Source organism: Gorilla gorilla, chromosome 16 (assembly GCF_029281585.2).
Source record: "Gorilla gorilla gorilla isolate KB3781 chromosome 16, NHGRI_mGorGor1-v2.1_pri, whole genome shotgun sequence".
Classification (NCBI taxonomy): domain Eukaryota; kingdom Metazoa; phylum Chordata; class Mammalia; order Primates; family Hominidae; genus Gorilla; species Gorilla gorilla.
Window position 1 is genome coordinate 37,505,723 of NC_073240.2, and position 23,906 is coordinate 37,529,628.

The 23,906-nt window shown below is 37.8% G+C and overlaps 2 protein-coding genes across 6 annotated transcripts in view; one reads left to right on the top strand and one right to left on the bottom strand.

Annotated features, from left to right (window-relative positions):
* CDIN1 (CDAN1 interacting nuclease 1) overlaps window positions 1-4,553 on the top strand; it is a 230,925-nt gene extending 226,372 nt beyond the window's left edge. For 2 of the 5 annotated variants that reach the window (XM_019011232.3, XM_055363261.2), the window contains 2 exons: window positions 2,642-2,807; window positions 3,222-4,553. In XM_019011232.3, coding sequence (XP_018866777.3) covers window positions 2,642-2,771 — 130 coding nt within the window. In that variant the 3' untranslated portion in view covers window positions 2,772-2,807; window positions 3,222-4,553. Of the gene's footprint in view, window positions 1-2,641 lie in introns of all 5 variants that reach the window. The other 3 variants (XM_063698453.1, XM_063698455.1, XR_008671879.2) reach the window with 2 other exon arrangements.
* A 6,657-nt stretch (window positions 4,554-11,210) lies between these two features.
* LOC101130599 (casein kinase I-like) lies at window positions 11,211-12,916 on the bottom strand. The gene is given in 3 exon segments (XM_019011234.4): window positions 11,211-12,146; window positions 12,148-12,170; window positions 12,172-12,916. Coding segments are annotated over 3 exon segments (792 nt in total). The 5' UTR covers window positions 12,250-12,916; the 3' UTR covers window positions 11,211-11,455.
* Between the last annotated feature and the right edge of the window lie 10,990 nt (window positions 12,917-23,906).

Sequence of the window (23,906 nt, forward strand, 5' to 3'; positions counted from 1 at the left end):
GTTGCTTAATGTGGTCAGCCTCTTCATAAACAGGTAGGTTGCTGAAAGATTATCTCATCAGCATCTGATAATCTCTGGATCCTGAGCTGTTGAAGAAGGCTCAGAAATGCACTAAAGTAGGTGCTGGGAATAAGGCCAGATCTTGTTCTGCCATTAAATTTCCAAACTTGTCACCCTCTAAAGTCCTTACTGCTTTTGTCACCCAAAGACCACATAATTTGAAAGCCTATCAATCTCTATTTACAAAGGGACATTGTGTTTCCTCATTCTTAATTAATTAGAGACATATTGTCAATCAGAGGTTTTGAGCTACATTGACAGAGGTAATGTTACCTAACCTAAACATAGTTCCATAAGAAACACAAAACTTAGGTAGACAGTAGAGTCTTACTAATGAATCCTACTCAAAATGTTCATAGATCTGTGTTGGTATCTTTAGGGAATCCTGGTTGTGAACCACTGCATGAAATGTTCAGGTTCACAATCTTGCAAAACCTTTTTGAGTTGCAGGAATATCTGTTGCCTCACAAGTGAAACAAGTCCATTTTCTTGAGCACTGAGGTGTTCCCCAGCCTGGCTTTTCTGCCTAGAAAATGCCATTTTCGTAAAGAGCTGTCACGCTTCATGTCCTTTGGCTTATGATTTAGCTGTTCAAAGAAAGTGCAGGCTGCTCTCACTCGCTCAGTGCTGGTGATATGTGTTTGTGTTTTATTAAATCTTTAAAATACTGGGCTTGTTTTTTATGACCTCCATATATTCTTTTGTTCTTCTCTGTGACTTGTTAGATCACAGTTTTTTTCTTCCTTTATGAAAATATTAGTGCCTTTCTGAAGAACATCATGGTCTCCAGAATGGCTGTATGATAAAATGGAAGAATGTGTTGAGCTTAATGTTAGATCTGTCAAGGCCGTGACTCAGGGGTGCTTCACTGATGGGAAGGTTTGTGGCTTCTCAGACATGGTCCACAGAATCACAAATCTTTCTGTTCTTGTCAGACTTGTTTTGACAAATCTGAGATCATTTGACACTAATCATAGAGCTCTTTGTAAAATAAAGGTACCAATGGTTTATGTTCCAATTACAGACAAGTGTTTGTGATTAAAAGTTACTAAGAAACCCTCGGTTAAATGGAAGCAAATTCTTCTGCAGGTGTGAGCTTCGTCTTGTATGCATTTGAGCCTGGGGACCCACACACCTGTGCACAGGTAGCCTAATTCTACTGACCCCAAAGGAATCTCTTCTTTGGGGATGCTGAGGAAGAAGAGAACATCTGCAGCTGATAAATCTCAGTGGGCCTGGTGCTCCAAGGCTTCTAATTATACCCAGTTCCTACTTCTTCTAGAACAAGATCAAGTGATGAGCTGCCATCTCATGATTCTGTACCTGCACAGAGGGGAATCCCAAAGTTTTAAATAATCTTGAATACAACTTGGCTACCCCACTAATGTGGATCCCCAAATAAACCAGGCTGTGACATCCAATTGAACTTGTCCCTGTGCATACAGTATCTCGCAGCCCATCCTGTATTGTTAGTTTTGGCAAGTACACTACAGCATATAATAAATCATGGAAGGCAAAAGCTTTTTGGCCTAGCATGGTTCAGCCTGCTGTAATGTTAGAATGCAGAAAGCAGTTCTGTTTTTAGACATGCTTTTACTAACCCAACATTCATAATTTATTATTTCACTGTAAAATTCCTGCAACACTACACCAAAAGTAGTGCTGCCCTTTAATTAAGTGCCCTCGGTAGGAAAAACGTGAAACTGATGTGCAAAACATCTCTCTGTGTGCAGTGATTGATAGTGATTACATCTTTATGAACCCAGCCTAAAGGTCTCAACTTCCTGATGGGTGAAGTAGTCCATAGGGCCACTTCCTGAGTCTGCCTGGCGGGGATCAGTCACTGCTAACAAAATTGCAGATAATTCAGAGGGCACAACTTAGAAATGCTGAGGTTTTATTAAGCCCGTAGCGGTCTATACTTTGTCACAAGCCTACATGACCTTATTCCTCATTTCCGTAAGCACCAATGACCAAACTTTATGCTGTGTCCACACTTAAAGAAGTTGTAATGCAGAGAGTAAAGGGACCCAGTGTGTCATATGGATGACAGGAGGTACTTCCAGCCCAATGGGTGCATAAGTAGAACAGTATAGCCAGAAGAGGACCATAAGTTGTTGCATTTTTTTAAATTCTGTTTTCAAACATTCTCTTATTTTTCTTAGTTGTAATTAGGCAAGTTTAATTTTTTAAATAGTACCATTAAATGTTAGACTTAAATCCCAAGGCTGGCATTCCCCAGCTCATTCCTGTTTGCACTGTGAATCTGTCCTCCATCAGCTAGGTAGTCACATCAGCCCAAGCTCATAACACCTTACTGAAAGGTAAGATTCGGAGTTTCCGTATCTGAAATACTTCAGGTTTCTGGAAAGAAAGGGAACACATCCATCCGAGAAGGTAGTATGTGTGTTATGTGAACTCTTTGGTATAAGTTTGGCTATTTTCAGTCACAATGGTAGCAACCAAAACAAAAATTTTGTGCAGTCCTGTCATTTAATCATCTTATCAGTGCCCCAAGGTGACTTTTTTCAAGAGCTCTGTTGATACCATGTGTGTGTGTTATTTTCTGGTGTTTTTACAGATTTGGGCCAGGCTTAGTCATCTATTGGTATGGATTTATCCAGGAGCTGGACTGCAACCGGGAAAGGGGCATCCTGCTCAAAGCCTGTTTCCCCACAAACATTGTCACCTTATGCCACAGCATAGCTTGACCCTGAAGATCCTGGAAGAGAAGCTGGGAGGAAAAGGTGAATCTGGAAGCAGTTTTACTTTCCTGCACTGTAAGATCCTGGCAACATCTGCCCTGAACTTCAGCTGAACTCTTGCTGCCCGTAGTCACACCACTACCTCTTTAGACAAACATATCAAGAGTTTCTGTTTTCCTTCATCCCTTGCTGATGTGAACAGCCAAGAACTACAGACACAACCCACTCATTATCAGCATTTCTGTCTCTGTCAAACAATTAGTTTATAGATAGTCATAATCTTTCTTTCTTCCGGATGGTTTATCCTTGTATGCTGAACAAAAGAAAAAATGTGAAGACTGAAAGGTGTGATTTTTCAATTCTCCTCCCAGTTACCGAATCACCCTCTTATTTTTTTTTCCCTAAGCCTCCGTTCACTGTCTCTCCCTCTCCCTTTCTCTTCATGTGCACTCACAGAGACCCAGCGTTGCATTACCATCGTGGAATAATCTAGCGCAAACCTAAGAAAGCTGAAGCCACAAAGTCCAAAGCCACCTTTGTACTCACCTGCAGAGCTCCAGAAGACCTTGATGGCAGCCCGCCTATGCTGTGTGTTTGCTATATTCAATCTTTACGGCTTCCTGACTTCTGTGACAGTAAGCCAAGCTGCAAAAATACACTTGATGAGAATTTCCTCTTTTAATAATTTTATTTGAACACCACATATTTTAGATTTATCTTATTTGAAAGTATTAGTTCCATTGTGCCTGGAAACCACACTCCTTTAGATTGGGGGCCGAGAGGCGACAACCCAACATTGAGGAGAGTTTATTTTTAAACATGGCTAGTTGTCAGTATGTACGTGAGCTAGTATTTTTATGAGTCGAGTTTTTTAAAGGCACATTCTGTATACTGCTTAGTATATGCATTTTATACTATGTAATTATAAAACACTCGAGTAAGTTCAGCATTAGAAATGTTTAGCTTTGTATGAACTGAGTGTGCCAGAAATAAACCTGGAGCAATTTTTAAATAAGCAAAATAAAGGAGATTTTTCTATTTGTTCACTTTAATTTATTCACTTTTGTGTACTTTTATGTACTGCAAATCAGATTTCAGTCTAAAGCGAAACATCAATAAGTTAATAATAAACCTATCTTCTGGGAAGTTGAATATTAATCTGTACCCAAAACGTATTTAGTAAAATATTTGCCCCCCCCCACCCTGCCATGCTGACATAACAACTTTTATAATGTTGAATAGATGATATGGGAAATACTAATAACAACAATGTAATTTTTGCAGACAGCTTTAACTTATATACATTGCTTGATTTTTTTCAAAAGACTAAATATGTCATTTATACTTTATTTTCTACCAAAGAAGGTTTGTAAAACTATGCCTGCTGCTTTTCCTTTTGAAGGACACAAACCTGGTCCCAACATGTGTGGATTTTAACTCTGAGTGGGGTGCATTAAATCAAAAGAGAGAGGCAGAAGATGAAATGCTAAAGAAGTATCAGGCAAACTTCTGTTTCAGTATCAAATTCATCATGCAGGCTTCTGAGTGAAATAGAATGATTTGAAACCACTACTGTATTGCCTGGATACACACACACACACACTTTATACAAAAATGTTAAAAGCAGGTTTCCTGGCATGTTCTAAACTGTTTTTTCTTTAGGAATAAATTACATTTATCTGCACAGATGTTGAAAATCCTGTTAAACCCTTGTCAAGGATTTGTTTATTTTACATTAAACAAATTTATGATGAACGTGAACAAATAAATTAAAAAATAAAAAAGGTACTTGCGTTTTGTATTTATTCTTTTACCTGTTGCCCTGACATAATGTGTTGTGAGAAGGTATTGGTGTTCCTAGCAAAGGCACTACCTCCTCTTTATGAATGAGGCTTTAAAATCTGGCCCTTAAAAGTGAGAAAGAACCCAACAGTAAACTGTACACACTACAATAAGGTTACAAATTAGTCAAAAGTAAGTTTTTCACACATAAAAACTAATGTGATAATTATACTACTTTTGAATTGGAGCTGTATGGGAGAGAAGAGAGTAATGTTCCCAATTGGAAGCTTAAAGTCTCCTTGGTTTGTTTCTTTTTCTGTTAAAAATACTTGTCTGTGTTCCATCTCTATGCATTGTCTGCTTGTTGGTTTTTTTAGTTTAGACAATATAAACATCAGCCCCAGAAAGTAGACACGGAATGACAACTTATTTTTATTGCTGTCGTCATTAGAACGTTAACATTAAAGCCAAATCTTGTTTTATGGTGCATTCTGCACACTATGCTAATGAATTATGCAAAGCCAGAAAGCAGGAGCGTGTGTAAAACGTAAAACTGAATGACGTTCTCCCTGGCATATGCAGACTTGCCAAGCATCTGCCCTCACAAACACATAGGTGACCATTTGAAGTCTGGAAACAGATCAACTCAAAGCAAAGCTGATCCGGTACTGATCTGTAAGGCGACTGCATAGACTCCTTCCCACCTCACATCTGTACTCCCTCAAAAAAGAAACAAACCATAAACAGTTGCATATCCTTTTTTTTTCTTTTGCCTTCTAGTGAAGCATACGTCAGCTCTTTACAACACTCCTAAAATCTAAAATAAAAGGGAAGTCTCAGGGGTCTAAAGTAGAACGCTGGACCTCCAGGGAAAATAATTTTCTTGTAACTGTAGGTGTGTGTACCTGTTCATTATCTGCAAGGCTTGATTCCCCCTGGAAAAGATGATAAATTGTTGGTCTTGAGGGGGTGCATTAACTCACTCAGGCCGCCAGGGGACTGCTTAGAGCCCTGATGAGGTAATCTACCTAAATGGTCCCTGGTGGGCCACACTAATTAATGCTGAAGTGAACAGTTAATTCACTTGCTTCTCACTGGGGAGCTACACCCATTGCTTTCTTTTCTCTTTGGAACCAAGATGCCTTAGATGTCTCCTCTTTTAACTGTTCCCATCTAGAGACCTGGTGTCTCAATTGCAATAAATCCTTACTGCTTCTATATGCTTTCTCACTTCACTTTTCCCATGTCATCTTCCCCTGCGTTGGCCTTTGCCAGTTTCCCTCCACATGGACATGTACCCTGCATTTTCTCGTTACTCTTGGGCTCTTTTTCTCTCTAAAAGATCAGGATCCCAGGACCAAAATATGTCCTGATGCATACATCTGGTTGGGGAGTGGGGAGCAATTGGCCTAACCTCTCTGGGGAGAAACACAACTTAAGCACCCTCCACATGCCCAAATACTCAAGTGCATATGTGGCACCAGAAGGATCGTAAAACTTTTAACTAAGATAATAAGATTTTACAGGGTTAAATATGGCTTGAAGTTCATGCCTTGAGTAAATGATTTGGCAAAAGGAGCAAAAAGAGAAAAAAAAAGTAAGGTTTTATAGCTACTTTCAGCCTGAGTGGTGGTGTTCAGCTGATTAAAATAGCAAAATGTCTGTATGATTTAGCGAATCACTCCTAGCTCATTCATCTTGGGGGTAGCTTGCCATTTTCATGTGATCTGATGGGAGCAAGTTGTCTCAAAGTATAACTATTTTGTGACAAGATGAGAGGAGAAAATCTCAATAGGCACATTCTTGATTAGAGTTAAGGAACAAAGCAAGCTTAACTTGAGAGGAAACTAAAAGGCAAACAATAGAAGTTTGCCTGCAATGTCACCATTTATGGGAAGCGTCTATCTGAACCTGTCTGTGTAAAGTCACTCGTGGGTTATGGAAGGGTCATGTGTTTGGATCATTTAATCTTGTTACTCTAAACTAACCTTCCTACATTTACTAAACATGATCTGAACCTGTTTTATTAAGAACATGCTTGGATTCCAAAGATTAAATAAGGAAGATGGAATTATGAATTAAATAATAACCTGAACAACTTGGGTTCGCCTTCTGTTTTTCACTTTCCTGCTATTGTTTTGAATATGGCTGTGAGACAAAGAGCTGCTTAGGTCAAGCGCTATAAATTACAGTTTTCATACAATAGTAATCCACTAAAATGATTTCAAAGCCTGATCAAAGTACTTCAAAAAGACTTTTAAAACATTTCCACAGTACAGGGGAAGGGAAATGCTCATTTGGTGCCTTAATTTGTTTCACTTAGTATAGCAAAGTTCGATCTGGGTGTCATACTCACTTTATATAAAATCCAACTCATTGTTTAAATAAATCCAACTTGTTCTTGTTGTTTAATGTATAGGTAAAGGAGATTTAAGTTTTCATCTCCTTAACAAGAACAGCTGAATATTTGGAGTCACTTGTAAGGAAAAGATAATATAGGAACATTTTAAAATAAGCATGCCTTGATAGTATTTAATTGTGATACTCGAGGTATTCGTTAAAACTGTCTAACTCCCTGCAATTAGGATAAAGTGGTGAGGATCTCAGTGGATTTATTTGGCATCTTAATAATAATCATGGCAACAGATATATTTATTTTTTCATCCCTTTTCCCTCATCACTTGGATTTATCCTAAGCTGTCTCATTTTATAGGCAAGGATAATGGGAAGTACACTAGTGATAGCAAAGCTAAGCAAATTCTAGGCTCAACCATATATAAAGATACTGTGGGCCGCTGCAACAACGTCAGGCTCAACTAAAGACTCATGGTATTATGTCAGGGTAATTTTTACTTTTTAAAAGGAAGGTCATATTGAAATGCTGACATGAAATATAACCAAGTCAATTAAGTAATAACAATTGAAGTTCAGAGTTTAATTGAGGGCTGAACATGAATCCAATGACCATTAACCTAAAGTGGTCATTAATTCCCCTGGAAACTGCCTTGGTTAAAGGTATTTCTACAATAACTAGCACTTTTTTTTTCAAAAAAAAAAAAAAAACCCTTGTCATTTTAACATTAAAACTAATTCAGAAATAACATTCAGGAATAACAATTCAGTGGATCTATAGTAGACCTTCTGTATTTTACATTTTTAATTGAATTTCTTCTATAGGACAAATCAAAATTTAGATAAAAAGATAAAACCACCTCTGCAGGAAACCATAGTTTTGTTAAGTAAACAAAGTTATAAGCACCCTTTATTTGACTGCTTTTGTTTTATCTCAGTTGTGATTTCTGTACTTGTTTAATGCAAGATTTCCGACTACACTGTAAGCTCCATGAAAGTAGAAACTACAGTAACTTTGTTCACTTTAGTCCCTAATGCCTAACAGAATTCTGGTGCAGACAGAGCAGGTATTCAATAAGTGTTAAATGAGTAAATGAATGACATGGTTTTATTAAATATGTTATCACTCACTTGCATTAGCAAATAATTAGAACCTTTATCTTTCTCATTTTCTTCATCTGAAAAATGAGTGTGTTTACCAAAAATCGGAGAAAATCATCATGTGTTGATGTTAAAGAATTAATTAATTTAGAAACTCCCCAAAATGTGAAATAAATCAAATTCATCAACAAGAGTGTTTTAGGATGCACACTTAGTTTTAAGGGGTGAATTTACATAACTTTTTGTTGCATTTGCCTTAAAGTTAATCTTAATACATTATTGTTTATGCACTGTTGCTAAATGAGAATATTAAAAATCTTTATTTCTCTTTTAAAAGAAATGGCTTATCTTTATATTTCCATTAAAAAAAAAAACTTTCTCCTCAAATCATGGCAGGGTCCCAAATCAACTGTGTTTCACAAACAGATTTTGGAATATTCAATGGAGTTATTAGATTAACTGCAAATGATACTTTTAATTGCTCCCTTTTATAATGCTGAGTTGATGGCAAAGTGCTTCCTGGCCATAGAAGTGGCTGGCTGGCTCAAGAGAGAAGGGTTATTTGGTCATTTGCCAATAGGATCTGACCTTTGGAGAGATACTGCCCATGAACCGCTCAGTGGGTGTTTCCTTGTTACTCATTAGTTCAGAGTATATTATTATTTGAAAGCCAAAGGCATTTGGCATGTTTCCTCATAATTTGGAAACCTGTAGCACAAAAGGAACTGGAACTTCCACATTTCTTCTTTTTCTGCCAGTTTCCCAGGACTTAATTTGTTGGGGCTCTTTACTGTGTTATTCCTTCCATGAGCTTCTGGACAGAACAGACCCCCAGTACAGATATCACTAAGACCAGGTCTTTGGTTGCAGGTGATAATTCTGTCTTATATTTCCAGCATTAAAACTATTTAAGACACAGATATTTATTGAGTCCCTAATGTGTATTAGAAGTATGTGAGGTGCTGTGGGGAATGTTTTTAATGCAACAAAAGATCCTCTTCTTGAAGAAAAATAAATCATTACTTCTTCAAAATGAAAACAACACAAAATATTTGGAAATTTTAGAAAAGCAAATCACATGAAGGAAAGAGGGAAATCTATGAGGTTTTTAATAAGATATTTTAACCCTAGACTATGGACAGCAAGTAGCTTTCTATTTGCTTATGGTGGCTGCATTCAGTGCTATTAAGCAATTCCAAGGCCAAGTTCAGCTTAGCAGCTAAGGCTTTGATCTAGTTCTTAGAGTAGGCAGTGATCACAGGGATGCCACATATTTTCCATTCCTGCTCTGGGCCATTCATGTTCAGTGCAAGTATAAATAAATTCTAAGCATTTGAAACAGAATTCATACCTGTTCATCGGCCTAAGTAATAGAACAAGCAATAACTTGTTCTGATAGTTCTATAACATCAAGCAAAGTGTCTGTCCATGGCTAAGGTCTGTCTAGTAATACAGATAAGCTAAATATGTCATTGAAATCATAGAAATATGATTTTAAGCCTCAAGATAAACACTAGATGGGCGCAGATAATTATTATTTTCAGTAAATGTCTACAAGTTCAATTATACTATTAATGAAAAACGTTAGGCCTGTATATTTTGGCCCTGCATAAAGACCTTGAAATTCGAAGATCATATTAGTAAATTTTACACATTTCTAGCTTTGGAGATTTTTTTTCTTTTTTTTTTTTTTTCTTTTTTTTTGCGGGGTTGGGGTGGTTTTTTTTTTGTTGTTTTTTTTTTCTCCCACTCAAACCAGGCTAGGAATTCAAGGTGAGTTAAACACTCTGCCTCCTTTATCTTTCATGGCCTTTATATCATCTGGGTATCAATTTTCTGCTTAGTACAGCGCATTTTTATAAGGTAGTGATTGTATATAATAGTGGTTTGAAAATATGTTCCCAAAAAGAAGTGTAAAATATTTTCAAGGACAGAGAAGATTGTATGCTTTACATGGTAAGACAATTTTGTTAATATATTTACCATTAAGCTATAAATACTTTTGCCAGAACCTTTTAATTGTATCAGTTCATTAATTCTGGCAGCTAAAATAATGACAATCATTGCACATGGAAAATTAGGTAAAAATCTAAAAGTATTATATTTTGCACTAATTTGAATAGAAGAATCCATCTTGGTTTCAGAGTTACAATTTTTAAAAAATAAAATTTTCAATAAATGAAAAAATAGCAGAGCAACCTAACAGAGGATAATAGAAAAGCAGAACAATGAAAGATGGCAAAGTGCCCATAAGCACATTGCATAATGATGTAAAACTCAGTCTTTTGGTAAATTACTTTCATCTTTCTTACTTCCCCATTATCCTTGAAAATATTTCCCAATGACAAATGAGTTAAAAATGGCAAAATGGGGGCATAGAATGAGCCAAGAAACTCATGTGAAAATCGAATTACATTTTCAGTTTATTTCTTGACAATTCCCTGAAAGATACTAATTGCATCTTTGAGCCATTAGCGAAGGTGAGTTTGACTCACAGACTCAGAATTTTATCAAAAAATTGGGAGATTTTATTTAATAGGGAGTCAGCAAGGCATTTTTTTTTGTTTAAAAAAAACTCATCTTCCTACAGAAACAGTTTTTAGTTTTTAATGAACTTAAAAACAGAAAAGCTACCATTTCAAAATAAAAACAAGATCCCCAGTCATATAGATGTTTACAGTGATAATATTTATCTAAGCAACATACATACATGTTCAGTTGTAAGATGTTAACTAAATTTCTGTGACAAGCTTTTAAGAAAAATACTAAGAACATTATAAAGTTAATGCAGAGTCCTAAGTATAATCTAGTAGTGACTAAGTTTTTCTGAAGTCTTCACTTTAGATGCTATTATTTCTAGCACAAGTAAGCAGGCAGAGTCTTTCATGTGCTCCAACACTGGAATCTTTGGTTGCTACCCTACCAGCTGGTTTGCAAACAACAAACCAACAACTTTAAGAACGTTTTACGTGAACAACTTGCAAACCCAAGAGATGGAAAAACCCTAAGAATGCACAATTGTGAGCATTTATAACCATCAAAACTGGCTGAAGACTGTTCATGACACTCTTCCGAGATGAGACCTCAAAGCAGTATAGTTCAAAACAAAAGGTTTTAACAAAAAATTGGCATAAGCATAATTTCTCCACCAATTTGTGTCAACCATTTAGTAAACTTTTTCACTTGAAAAAAATGCACTAGAAACCCGGCCACCATGTTTCACTGTCTCAGTTAATATTCACAATTACAGTAGCCACAGCTCAGGATACAGCATCACCAATGCTACCCAGAGTCAGTTTATACTAAAATTAAGTTCTTTACACCAAGTAAATGGCTGTCCATGACCACTGGCTAATGTACATATGAACTAAAATTTCTAGATTTGGGGAGAAACAAATGCTGCTCTGATCATCTGCTCTGCTGCTTCTGTTCCTCAATTCATGCTTAGAAACCTTTCATGTTACCCTTGGTTTTGTCAGGTTGCTTACCTGTTGGGGTTTGGGCCTGCTGCCCCTCCCACTAGAAGAGGCTGCCTGCTGTGCTGCCTTCTGCTTTAACTTTGTCCAATCAAATGTGTAGTCATATTGATGGCTCAGGGTCCTGAAAAGAATGCAGAATAGCTGCCTCAGATACATGTAATCTGGGGCTTTCTCTAAGTGTAGCCCACGACAATAGCTTAAGTATATGGCAAATTCTGCAGCAAACCCCTTACAAAAAACAGGAGTAGACATCTTCTTTTCACTAATCTTTTCATATTTTTGTTTCTCTGTTGCAGCCTTTAGCCCTTGCCATGGCAGGCTGGTTCTATTAAAATACATCAAAACATATTCTAACGATTCCATGTCATCCCGGCGACTCTGCTCAATACTAAGATGTGCATAGCTAGCATATAGGGCAGTGCCAGTGAGGTTTTTATCTTCTCTGTATGGTATGTGTTGCCTTGTCCTGTTGTCTCCGTACGTTTTGGCCAAACCAAAATCAATACGGAATAACTTACTACAGTGACGCCCAATACCCATTAGGAAGTTACCTGGTTTAATGGCTCTGTGTATAAAATTCTTTGTATGCACATGTTCAATTCTACTGATCATCTGGTCAGCTAATATAAGTACAGTTTTCATTGTGAACCTTCTTGAACAGAAATTGGTCTTCGAGGCTAGGTCCCAGAAAAATCCATGACTAGTACATTATAGTCTTCTTCCTGACCACACCACCGTATGTGGGGGATGCCAACCCCACCTTGAAGCATCTTATAAAGCCTGCTCTTGTACAGCAACTGGGGATGCCTGGCCCTGAGATTCTGGCTTCACTACCACTTCTTCACCGTTGGTGATGCTGATCGCCAGACAGATGTCTCCGAAGGAGCCACACCAGATCTTCCAAAGCAGTTTATATTTCCTTCCGACAATGACTTCTGCTACTAGCCGTCCTGAGAGACGAAGACGGAGGCTGGGCCAAGCCTACCGTGGAAGGCGGCAGGAAGCGGAACACGGAGGCCTTTCCCGGCGTCCAGGGCCCAGATGCCGGCGAAGGGAACTTGATGCCCGCTGCTCGGTCAGGATTTTTTGTTTTTTGGTGGGTTGCCTGCCAGGCCGCAGTTTGTGAGGGCTTCTAGCGGTTACCAGGCTGGGCCACCTGTTCTGGGCAGCCGCCGCTGCCTCGCTTTCGCGGCGACGTCCGGGCTGGAAAAGGGGCGCGGTGAGCTGGGGAGCGGTACCGCTGCCACCACTGCCGCCGGCTCCGGCCCAGAGGAACCCCTGTCACTCCGCCGACGACGCCATCTTGTTACTCCAGCTCCAGCCAACACAAAATGCCCCCAGTACCCGGGAGTCGCTTCTTCACGGCGCAGAGCATTCTGGGAAAGGGATCTCCGGCGCTTGCTCCAAAGGATCCGCCTCATCGACTCAGAATTTGAGAACTGGAAGGCGCCAGAGGCTTCAGTTTACAGATGCGAACATTGAAATCTGGAGAGGGCAGGTGACTTGTCCAAGGTCACATAGCTAATAGGAGGCAGGACCAGAATCTACACCTCCTAACTTCCTGTCCACTGCCCTTTCCTTCATAGGGTAAATATTTTATTCCAAGGAATTTCCAATCCCATAAGTTATGTTGACTATTTACAAAGTAAAAGGTCCTGGTATATTTTTAATGAACATTCTGAACCTTACTGTTTTGATCCTGCCCAGATCTCTCTATGGTGGAAATCAGCTGAGCATTTTGACAGAAACAGTTTTCATTTTATCAGTACTTTACTATCCTAAAATCCTTAGCGTTTGATGACAGTCATTTTCTATACATTGCCATGAGCCTAAGGATGCGCCACTAAGAATGAATTTGGAAGGACTGAAGACAATGTTTTCCTTTGGTCAATTTTTATATTGACTTTTCTTCTACTAGAAAAAAAATCCACAGATATTATGTTTACCATCTTCTCTTCCTGTAAGGATAAGGTAATATTTAAACCAACAGTAATTCATGAACATCTACTGATCATCACCAGGAATGACCAGTATATAGTATTCTAGAACTGCAGGCAGTAGAGCCTAGTAGCTAAGACACAAGCTTTGACGAGAGTCTGGAATCCCCGCCTCTGCACTTAGATATAACCAAACTCTCTAAAAGCTTCAGTTTCTTCATTTGTAAAATTGAAATTATGCCCATCACACAGGACTATTATGATAGTTAAATAAGATTAGTGCCTAATACATCATAAAGCATAGCTCTAATAAAACTAGTATCGTATATTATAGTTGTATTATGTGTTATATAATTATAATTATATTACTACACCCATTGAAGATTCTACTTGAACGATATACAGCATTAAAAATGTGTGTTTCCTGTGTTAACATAAAAATCACTATAAGGTGTGTAGCTTGGCTTATTATTGCTTTTCTAAAGCTCATTTAGGAAAAGCCGTTTCCCAAAACTTAAGAGACAGGCAGAACAAGATCCTCCTTTGAGAGTAGGCATATGTTTAATTGATTGTTTTAGCAGACAGATGTCTGGTTTAACATTCCTCTGCTCGGAGGAGAGGCTCAGAGACAGTGAGCCCATGTTTCTTTTGATAGTGACTGAAGCCTTTGCCATAAATACAGCTTCAGCGGCGGCACAGCACAGGAACCAGCCAGGACTTCCACATCTGACTGACGGCTCAAATCCACCATGCACAAGATGAGCCCCCTAAAGGTGCATAGGTTTGTCATACTATAAAAGCTTTCTTTAAGAGGATTGAAATACCTTCTCCGGGTCATTGTTAATTCTTAGTTGTGAAATACCTTCTTCAGGCCATTCTTTTCAGTAAAAGAAAGCATAAAATGCTATTCGAATTTGATCTTTGAAAAAACAAAAAGGCAAAGCAAAAGGAATTTGGGGAAATCACTAGTTTGTTCCTGGATTCTTCCTCTGATTGATGACTGTGACACTTTTTGGGGTGGCTTTTTAAAAGGACATGATTTTCGACAGCGCACCACTCCTAAACATAAACCTCCTTAGGTCACAGGCAAGTTGTATAATTTCTAAACAATTGAACCAAGTACTGATGCTCCCCTCACAAAACACAGGCCAGTGATGTTGGAGGCAGATTCTGAATCAGCTCTCCTAGGCAGCTGAAAACACTGTTACAAAAGTGCCAGATATCGAAAAATGTGGCTTCTCTCATCTGGGGGCTTCAGAACATTCTGCAAACAATGAACTAAGCTTCCCATCTAAGTTCCAGTTAACTAAGCTGCCAGTTAGATAAGTGGTCTTTTGTTGCTTACAGAGGACTTAATTAATGTTGTTTTGCTTCTTGTAGAAGTTGTTTATTTATTTACTTTACAACATTAAAAAAAACTTGAAAGAACACTTACACTGAAGAGAATGATTTCTCCCTCCATAATATATGCTATCTGAAAAATAAAAAAATTTAAAAATAAATATTAAAATGTGTTTTCACTCAACCACAAATATTAAATTGTAGTACAAACTGTAGCTGGACACCGTGGCTCATGCCGATAATCCCAGCACTTTGGGAGGCTGAGGTGGGCAGATCACTTGAGGTCAGGAGTTCAAGACCAGCCTGGCCAATATGGTGAAACCACATCTCTACTAAAAATAAAAAAATTAGCTGGGCGTGATGGTGTGCGCCTGTAGTCCCAGCTACTTGGGAGGCTGAGGCACGAGAATCACTTGAAGCCGGGAGGCAGAGGTTGCAGCAAGCCAAGATCACATCACTGCACTCCAGCCTGGGCAACAGAGCGAGATTCTGTCTCAAAAAAATAAAATTAATAAATCAATAACTAAATTGCCCAGACCTACCTATATTCAGCACTCAGAGACTGTCTTTTCTTAGCTTGTTAGTAGTATCTCATGAAACACTAAAAGACAGGGATACCAAGTTGAGGCATATCGGTAGGCTCTTTCAGATGTACTTTCCAAACTTCCAACCTCAATGGGTGGATGAGAACATCTGAAAGAAAACTGGTGGTGTGTGCTGTAACATTGTCCTCAATGCGGTGCCCTCAATAGCTCCTTCTATTGCAAATGTGTTGCGTAAATTATGAAAGGGGGAATTAGAGAGGAAAAAAAAATTACCTCTTTTAACTCAAAATAATAAAAGTTCAGCAGAACAGAAGTTACAGTCCTCAGGAATAACTTTGCAATGGACCCATTTAGCATGATAGAATTCGTGGTATAAAGATAATCCAGACTCTTTTGTTAACTGAATTTGAAAATTTCAAATTAATTTGCATCAGATTCAACCTGGTACCCTATCTTGTTAAGAATATTAAGCCTGACACAACTGTCCTGAAATGGCTTGATCTGATTATTAACTAAAATTGATCTGAGTTTACAATGCAATGAAGTCGAATTACAGAGTTGCCAAAATAATCAGTTCATTCATTCTTGGAGATGTGATGAGGAGATGTGATGAGGAAGGGCTTCTTGTTGGAGATGTGATGAGGAAGGTCTTCCTGACTGCTGTGGGAACCATAACCCCCCATGTGCTGAAATTGGAGGCTCACTAGAGACAGCTTGATTGGCCCTCATCTTCTAGGGCTGGGAGTCAATATCGCCACTTTCAGAGGGCTCGGGTCAGTTCCAGAGCAGCTAATAGGCCCTCAAAATGAAAACCCAGTTAGGGAGTTATCTGTTCTCGGATGCCTACGACAAAGAATGTGTGTCTACGCAATATTTCATCTACAATTTATTGTCTACAGAAACCATTGACACACATACATATGCACACACACTCCTTTATCCTGTGTAGCAGAATGCATTTTAATCACGAGTTTGGAGGGAGATGCTCAGCATCTTCACAGCACAGGTGAACTGGGCCAATGATGAGCATGTGATACTGTTGTGACTGTGACACCCCTTGTGAAGTTTCATAGAAAGCTTTTCTTCCCTTTACTGTCATCCCCTTCCTTTTGATATAAGGCTGGGATGGTTATAGCTGCAGTGGCCATCAAGACAATGAGGAAAAAGATAAGAAACCACTAGAGCCACTGAGCCCATGTCAGCATTGCCAACCCTCAGTCTCCTTACTATGTGAGAAAAATAAACTCCTCTTGTTTCAATTATTATTTATTAGGTATTCTGTTACTTGCACCCAAAAGCATTTCTAACTGACAAAGGAATCTCGTGGCTTTCTAGAATAGAGCCGTTGGTAATTTCTTATACTGCATGGTGGGAGAGATCCAGTTGAAATGTCTAACAAAGTCACTGATTGCTCAGACATATCCAGAAACACTGATTTCTATGCAATCTGAAACTCTTAAGAGTGCTGTGATGGAAGTTAACTTCCCTTGGAGAGAAGAGGGACCCAATAATTTATTATGGAGCATCACCATCAAATTCAGTCTATAGTAGGATTCTGTGAAAATCTGTCAAGTCCCTGTGCCAGAACTGAAGTCTTCAAAGGCATCATTATTAGTATTGAGGTCAGAATTTTAAAATGAGTTACGGAAAGTAAAAGGTCCCCATAGAGAACTATGGACAGAAACCCTTGGCCACATATACAATAATTTTGGGATAACCCTTTCCTTTTCCCTCTCTACTCCCCACCTCCAAAAAAGAACACCATGTTCACTGAATTATTCAGTTGAATATATTAGCCAGCTTTCTATTTTGCCAGAACATCTAAAATGTTGCAATGGCAACTTAAGTACTTAATACACATCTCATTCAAATGGGTGTGATTAGCTATTAAAGAAGAGGTAAAGCCTTGTCATGGAGTCAAGGAGCACTGGCACCAGATACCTGGGCTTCAATCACAGATCCAGCTCTCACATGTGGTCTGGGTGATGCTAGTTGCTTTGTGTCCTTGTGCCGCAGTTGTCTCATATGTAACAATGGAGATAATAAGTACCTCTTGTGTGTGAATTGTAAAGATTAATGCATTTAATATAGGTAGAGTATTCATAACAGAACCTGACACCTTATAAACACTTGATAAGTATTAGCTATTGCTATTACCCCTTTTCCAGATGGGGTCATTGAAGCTCAGAGAGGTTAGGTAGCTTGTCCAAGATTTCCTATCAAGTGAGTAGTAAAACTATTTCAAAATGTTCCTCTAGTTTACATAATGTTATTATAATTTATCTTTTATGCTATTTTAGAAAATGTGGTAAACATTATTAGTGCTCACCGATATTCAATTTTCCCCAACTTCCAGAACGTACAAGAGACTACACAATTTCCAGCCCCCTCGGGGCCACATTACAAATTCTAGCTAATGAAATGTGAGTGGATGAGACCTGTATGTGTCAGGGAGACAATGAGAAACATTGCAGGATTCTTCATTCTTTCTCTTCCCTTGCTGTAACACCCAACCAAAGTTCCAGAAGTGGAATCTCCATCACCCTGGAGCACAGATAAACTAAATAGAGCAACCTACATACCACCACCACCATCCTACAGCAGTCCTTTTAAAAACAGCAAGAAATAAACCTTTATGTGTTAAGCATTGAGATTTGGGAATTATTACCATAGCATCAGCCTGGTCTATCTCAACTAATAAAGTTTCCAAATATTGTATAACAGAAAAACCAGAGTATTGACTTAATATTCTATTTGATTAATATGACATTATCCCAGTGGCTCATTGATAACTCTTGTTTTTTTAGGGGATGGGGGTTGGGGTGAGGTTCATCTGGCATTATAGCAATGTTATAATGAGCCATAAGGAAAACTTAATGTACATTGTTCTACAGTTTAATTTTCTATGATAAGTAATAATCATGCTGCAAACCTTCAGGACAGATATAAATATTATGAATATCAACAGCTCATAATTGTAGTATTTTAGAAAGCCTTAATGCTATTGTTGCTTAACATTTTTTTCAGGATATTAGAGAAAAATTTATTTTAAAATTATCATGGCCTTTTGAGGTTTAGAAAGGCATTTTAGCTTAACCTGCATGTAAGCAATCTTCAAGAAATCATAATATAAAATGTTTTTATTTCCCTTAACCTAGAACATACAAATTTGAATCTTAAAAATAGATTAGTTTCCTAAGACACAGTTAAGAAAATGAAAGCATAAGCGACAGACTGGGATGAAATATTTGTGAATTCTAGCTGATTAAAAACTTGTATCCAGACTATTTAAAAACTCTCAATACTCAGTGATAAGAAAACAAATAACCCAGTAAAAAATAATGGGCAAAAGATCTGAATAGTCATTTCACCAATGAAGAGATGTGTTGTGTAAGTACATAAAAAGATACTCAGCATCATTAGTCATTAGTGAAATACAAATGAAAATCAGTGTGATACTACTACATACCTATTAGAATACCTTATATTAAACATTGACATTACCAAATGTTGAGGGAAGATGTGGAGCAACTGGAACTCTCATACATAGCTGGTAGGAATGCAAAATGGTTAACTTGGTTAAACAACTTGGCATTTTCTTATAAAATTAAATACACAGTTACCTTATAACCCAGCAATTCCCCTAGACATTTACCCAAGAGATATAAAGACAAATGTACTCACAAAAACCTCTTCACAAGTATTTATAGCAATGTTATTCACGAATGCCAAAAACTGGAAACAAACCAAATGCCCACCACCTTCTGAATGAATACACAAACTGTGGTACATCCATACGACTGGACACAACTCAGTAATAAAAAAGAACCAACCACAGATGCATACCCCAACATGGATAAATCTCAAAAGACTTATGCTGAGTGAAAGAAGCCAGATTCAAAAGGCTATATACTGTATGACTCCATTTATACAATATTCTGGAAAAGGAAAAACTGTAGGAACAGAAATCAAAGCAATAATTGCCAGGGGTTGGAGATGTGGTGGAAGGGAGGAAATTGACTACAAAGAAGCATCTGAGAACTTTTTAAAATGTTGTAAATATTCTCCCTCTTAATTCTGGTGGTTGCACACTGTATAAATGTGTTAAAATCATAGAACGCTGTGTGCCAAAAATGAGTGAATTCATAGTAAATTAAACCTCAGTAAAACACCAAAAAGTCAAACAAATGTAAAATTTTAAAAATAGATGATTAATAGTTTCAAATGAATTCTTCAAATTTTAGTAATGTTCTGACAGTTATAAGTTAAGCTTTTTTAATGCAATTCATTATATATAAAATGTTATCTATATTAATTTATTCAATTCATACTAACTCCACTTGAAATATGTATATTCAATACATTAAACAATAAAGGCAAAATGGTCTAAGGGCCAAAATGTAAAAGAGTAAACTGTATTCAAGACAACCAGAAAAAGCAAAATATATATCTTGCTTTAAAGTTTCAGAAAAAAAAGTCGTTCAGTACAGTTCAACAAATATTTATTCAGCATATATTGTCTCAATCTGTAAAATAGGCAGCTTTGCACATCTTAATGGCCCCAAAGAGCCGTACTGAATTCTCAAATCTACATTACTTTAAAGTAAGTTAGAAAATACCTTGATGATATTACAGAATCCACTTTCTTAGAATAATACCTGGCCCATAATATGCAAATATATGCATTAGCTATCTTATTATTTAAATTTCTTCCACTCACCATTATTATGCAAGTTTAATAATATCTGTTGAAGTTGCTTTTGTTAATGCTTACCCAGCAGCCACTCATCACCACTGCCACACTTTCTTTCTGCCCCAAGGTCACTTTTGTTTAGGTGTTCCCTGTCCCTTAGATGGCCATGTACTTTCTCAAAGGAAAAGAATACCAATCCCAGCCCCAAGGGACATGTCATGATTACTTTAAGCCAGTCATGGCGCCCTCCTTTCCTTACCATTAATTGGTGTAGCGCAGGCATATGATGCAAATTGGATGAAACCAAATAGAAAGTCTTCTGGAGGGCTTCTGGGTAAGGTATTCTTTGCTGATCAAGAACCACAAAGGGAGAAATAACCTCTCTTCTACCGTTTGTGGTAGCCTCTGGATAAAATGTGGGAACTGCTACAGAAATCCAGCAACCAGGAGCAGTGCTAGACTGCAGAAGAGCCAACTCACTGAAAATGACAAGGCAGAAAAATGAAAGAAGCATGGCATGGTGCCTCCTGCCTGTAATCCCAGCACTTTGGGAGGCCAAGGCAGGAGGGTTGGTTGAGCCCAGGGGTTCAAGACCAGCCAGGGCAACAGGAGGAAACCCTGTCTCTACAAAAAAAAAAAAAAAAAAAAAAATTAGCTGAGCATGGTGGTATGTGCCTGTGGCCACAGCTACCAAGGAGGCTGAAGTGGGAGAATCAACAGCCCCGGAGGTGGAGGTTGCAGTGAGCCAACATAGCACCACTGCCCTCCAACCTGGGCAACAGCGCCAGACCCTGTCTAAAAAAGTTAACTAATTAAATAAATTTAATTAAAACGGAAGAAGCCTAAGACTCTCCTGATGTCCCTGAGTTGCTGCATCAATCCCAGAGCTCTCCTACCTCCACATCTCCTGTCATCTGAGATGATACATTTTCTTTACTCCTTAAGCCAGTTGGGTCAGGTCTTTCTGTTATTTGGAGCCAAAAACGTCATAACTGATACATCTTACAACACATACATTGTTTTTCATGGGCTGGTGGGGGAGTGGGAAGCTAAGATCACAGAAAAGGAATCAGGGGATGCCACATTTATTTTTCAGTCCTTGAACATACAGAATAATATTTATTTTAGTTGTTAAAAATAAGGATAAGATACTAATCTAAAATGTTGATAATAGGGGAAACTGGATGCAGGGTATATAGAAACTCTATGTTCACAGCTTTTCTGTAAATCTAAAACTGTTAGAAAATAAAAAGGTTATTTGCAAAAAGTGATAAAACATAACACAGTAGATACACAAAAAACAGTTTTTAAATTGAAATTCATGTATAGTAATATTTTACGTGTGAGCAGCTTTTATGGCAAAATTTCTTTACTTATATAGTCATTTCCATGCATATCCCTGCAGAGTTAAAGCACTTCCTAAAAATGTGAGGGAGAACAGGAATTACTGTGTCCATTCAATAGATAAGAAAACAATCATACTGGAGAGATAAAGGGACCTGCAGGAGGCCACACAGTAATTAGTGACAAAGCCGAGAATAGACCTGACCTCCCGTACAGACAACTTTGCTTTTTCCTCTTTCTCCTCTTAAAATAGGAAGACTGTTTTACAAAGCTCATGGAAACAGAAAATTTTCAATTTGGTGGAAACTATTCAGACTATCTGATCACAGAGTGATAATTCAAATGCTATGAGGTGAAGAATTTTTTTTCTCTCTTAATTTTGAAAAGAACGTAACTGGAAAATCAATTCATTGAGCAAAAAACTCATTATACCAAGCACCCCAAACACCTCAACTTTCACCAAACTTTAGCAACTTACAGTATATACACAGTATGCTTAATTTCAATGAAAAGATGACTTTATACAATTCTATTTCTTAAATAAAACTAATCATATTCATTAGAATAAATGTATAAACAATGGGCAAAATTATCATATATGTCTCTTTCAACTACTTTGCTAAATATAAAACATTCTTATTCTGAAAGCCTTATTCATTTAAATTTTTTCACATAAATTACATGATGTGATGAAGTATAAGCCGAATATTGTCCAGTGAGGTCAAATGTGAATTCCTGATGGGCTGTATAAAAACTTTGCCTAGTGTCATACTGGAACACAAAGACTCCTTTGATTATTTAAAAAAAAAAAAAGGAAAAGGAAAAAAGGCAGAAGATTATATCTACCAGAAGGGTCTGAAGGAAAATTAAGGCTAGAACATTAATAACTTTACTCAACAAAAAACTAGTAGATCATACCAGAGACCATCAAGTGTTCTCCCTGCATTTTAAGGAGAGGCAGACAACTGTCATTCTGTTGTGATAGGCAGCTGAAAGAGATCTATACCTCCACAAAGCATATTGACAGAAGATTGATTAATGACAGTGAAGAGAGCTTTGCTCTTGACATACTTCATGGTCTGTGATTAGGCCAGTGGGCTCAAGAGTGGGGAGCATTAATCCAAGAGTATATGTAGAAAAGGTATATTGGAACCTCTATTTGCTTTTTAATCTTAAAAAATAAAAACTTAATTTTACTAATATTTAATATATTTTACTAATTTTACCAATATTTTCCAATATTTGTAAGTAAATACTAACAATTTATAAACAATTTGTAAATAAATGCACAGAGTTTAAGGGTGTGTGCACAATTTTTTCCCCTGACAGCAGTATGTGACCAATAACAGCAAGGATCTATAGGTACCATCTATGAGTGTCCACACTCACTTAATACAAATTACACACTCACTTTGACATGGCCGTCCAAATATATTGATCTGCTATGTCTTAAGTACTTCCAAGGCACATACTCACTTTTCAGATGTCTAGTCTCAACCTCGCAGTGATGTACTATTGTAGTCTAGGTACCACAATAACAGAGAGCATACTATAGTTTAAGTGTGATGTGCCATTTTGCAAATGCCTAAGTATTACATTTAGAAGATTAATATACTACACCACAGGAGAGTAAAAATAAGAAACCAACTGACTTTGTAATTATTAGATCCACTGGTCAGTAGTGCTATGGTGGCAGATACTAAAATAGGAAGACAGACTATAAATAAGCCAACCAATGAATAAGCATGTCAGTGTTAAATAGTGATAAATGCAGTGAAGAAAAGAGAATAGATGTGAGAGAGGCTGGGCACAGTGGCTCATGCCTGTAATCCCAACACATTGGGAAGCCAAGGCAGGAGGATTGCTTGAGCCCGGGAATTTGGGACCAGCCTGGACAACATGATAAGACCCCGTTTCTACAGAAAATTAAAAAAATTCACCAGGCATGGTGGCACACACCTGTGGTTTCAGCTACTTGAAAAGCTGATGTGAGAGGATCACTTGAGCCCAGGCGGGCAACAGAGCTGATCTCAAAAAAAAAAAAAAGAAAGAAAGAAAGAAAGAAAGAAGAAAGACAGAAAAATAAATATTGTAAGTTGAAATGCATTTTTTTTTTTTGAGATGCAGTCTCACTCTGTTGCCAGACTGGAGTGCAGTGGCACAATCTTGGCTCACTGCAACCTCCGCCTCTCGGGTTCAAGTGATTCTCCTGCCTCAGCCTCCCAAGTAGCTGGGACTACAGGCAGTGCCATCACGCCCAGCTAATTTTTGTATTTTTAGTAGAGATGGGGTTTCACCATGTTGGCCAGGATACTCTCAATCTCTTGACCTTGTGATCTGCCCACTTTGGCCTCCCAAAGTTCTGGGATTACGAGCCACTGTGCCCAGCCTTGAAATGCATTTTATCTACCTAACCTACTGAACAACATAGCTTAGCCTAGCCTACCTTAAACATGCTCAGAACACTTACATTAGCTGACAGTTGGGCAAAATCATCTAACACGTAGCCTATTTTATAATAAAATGTTCAGAATGGCTGTATGGATACTTGAAGTATGGTTTCTACT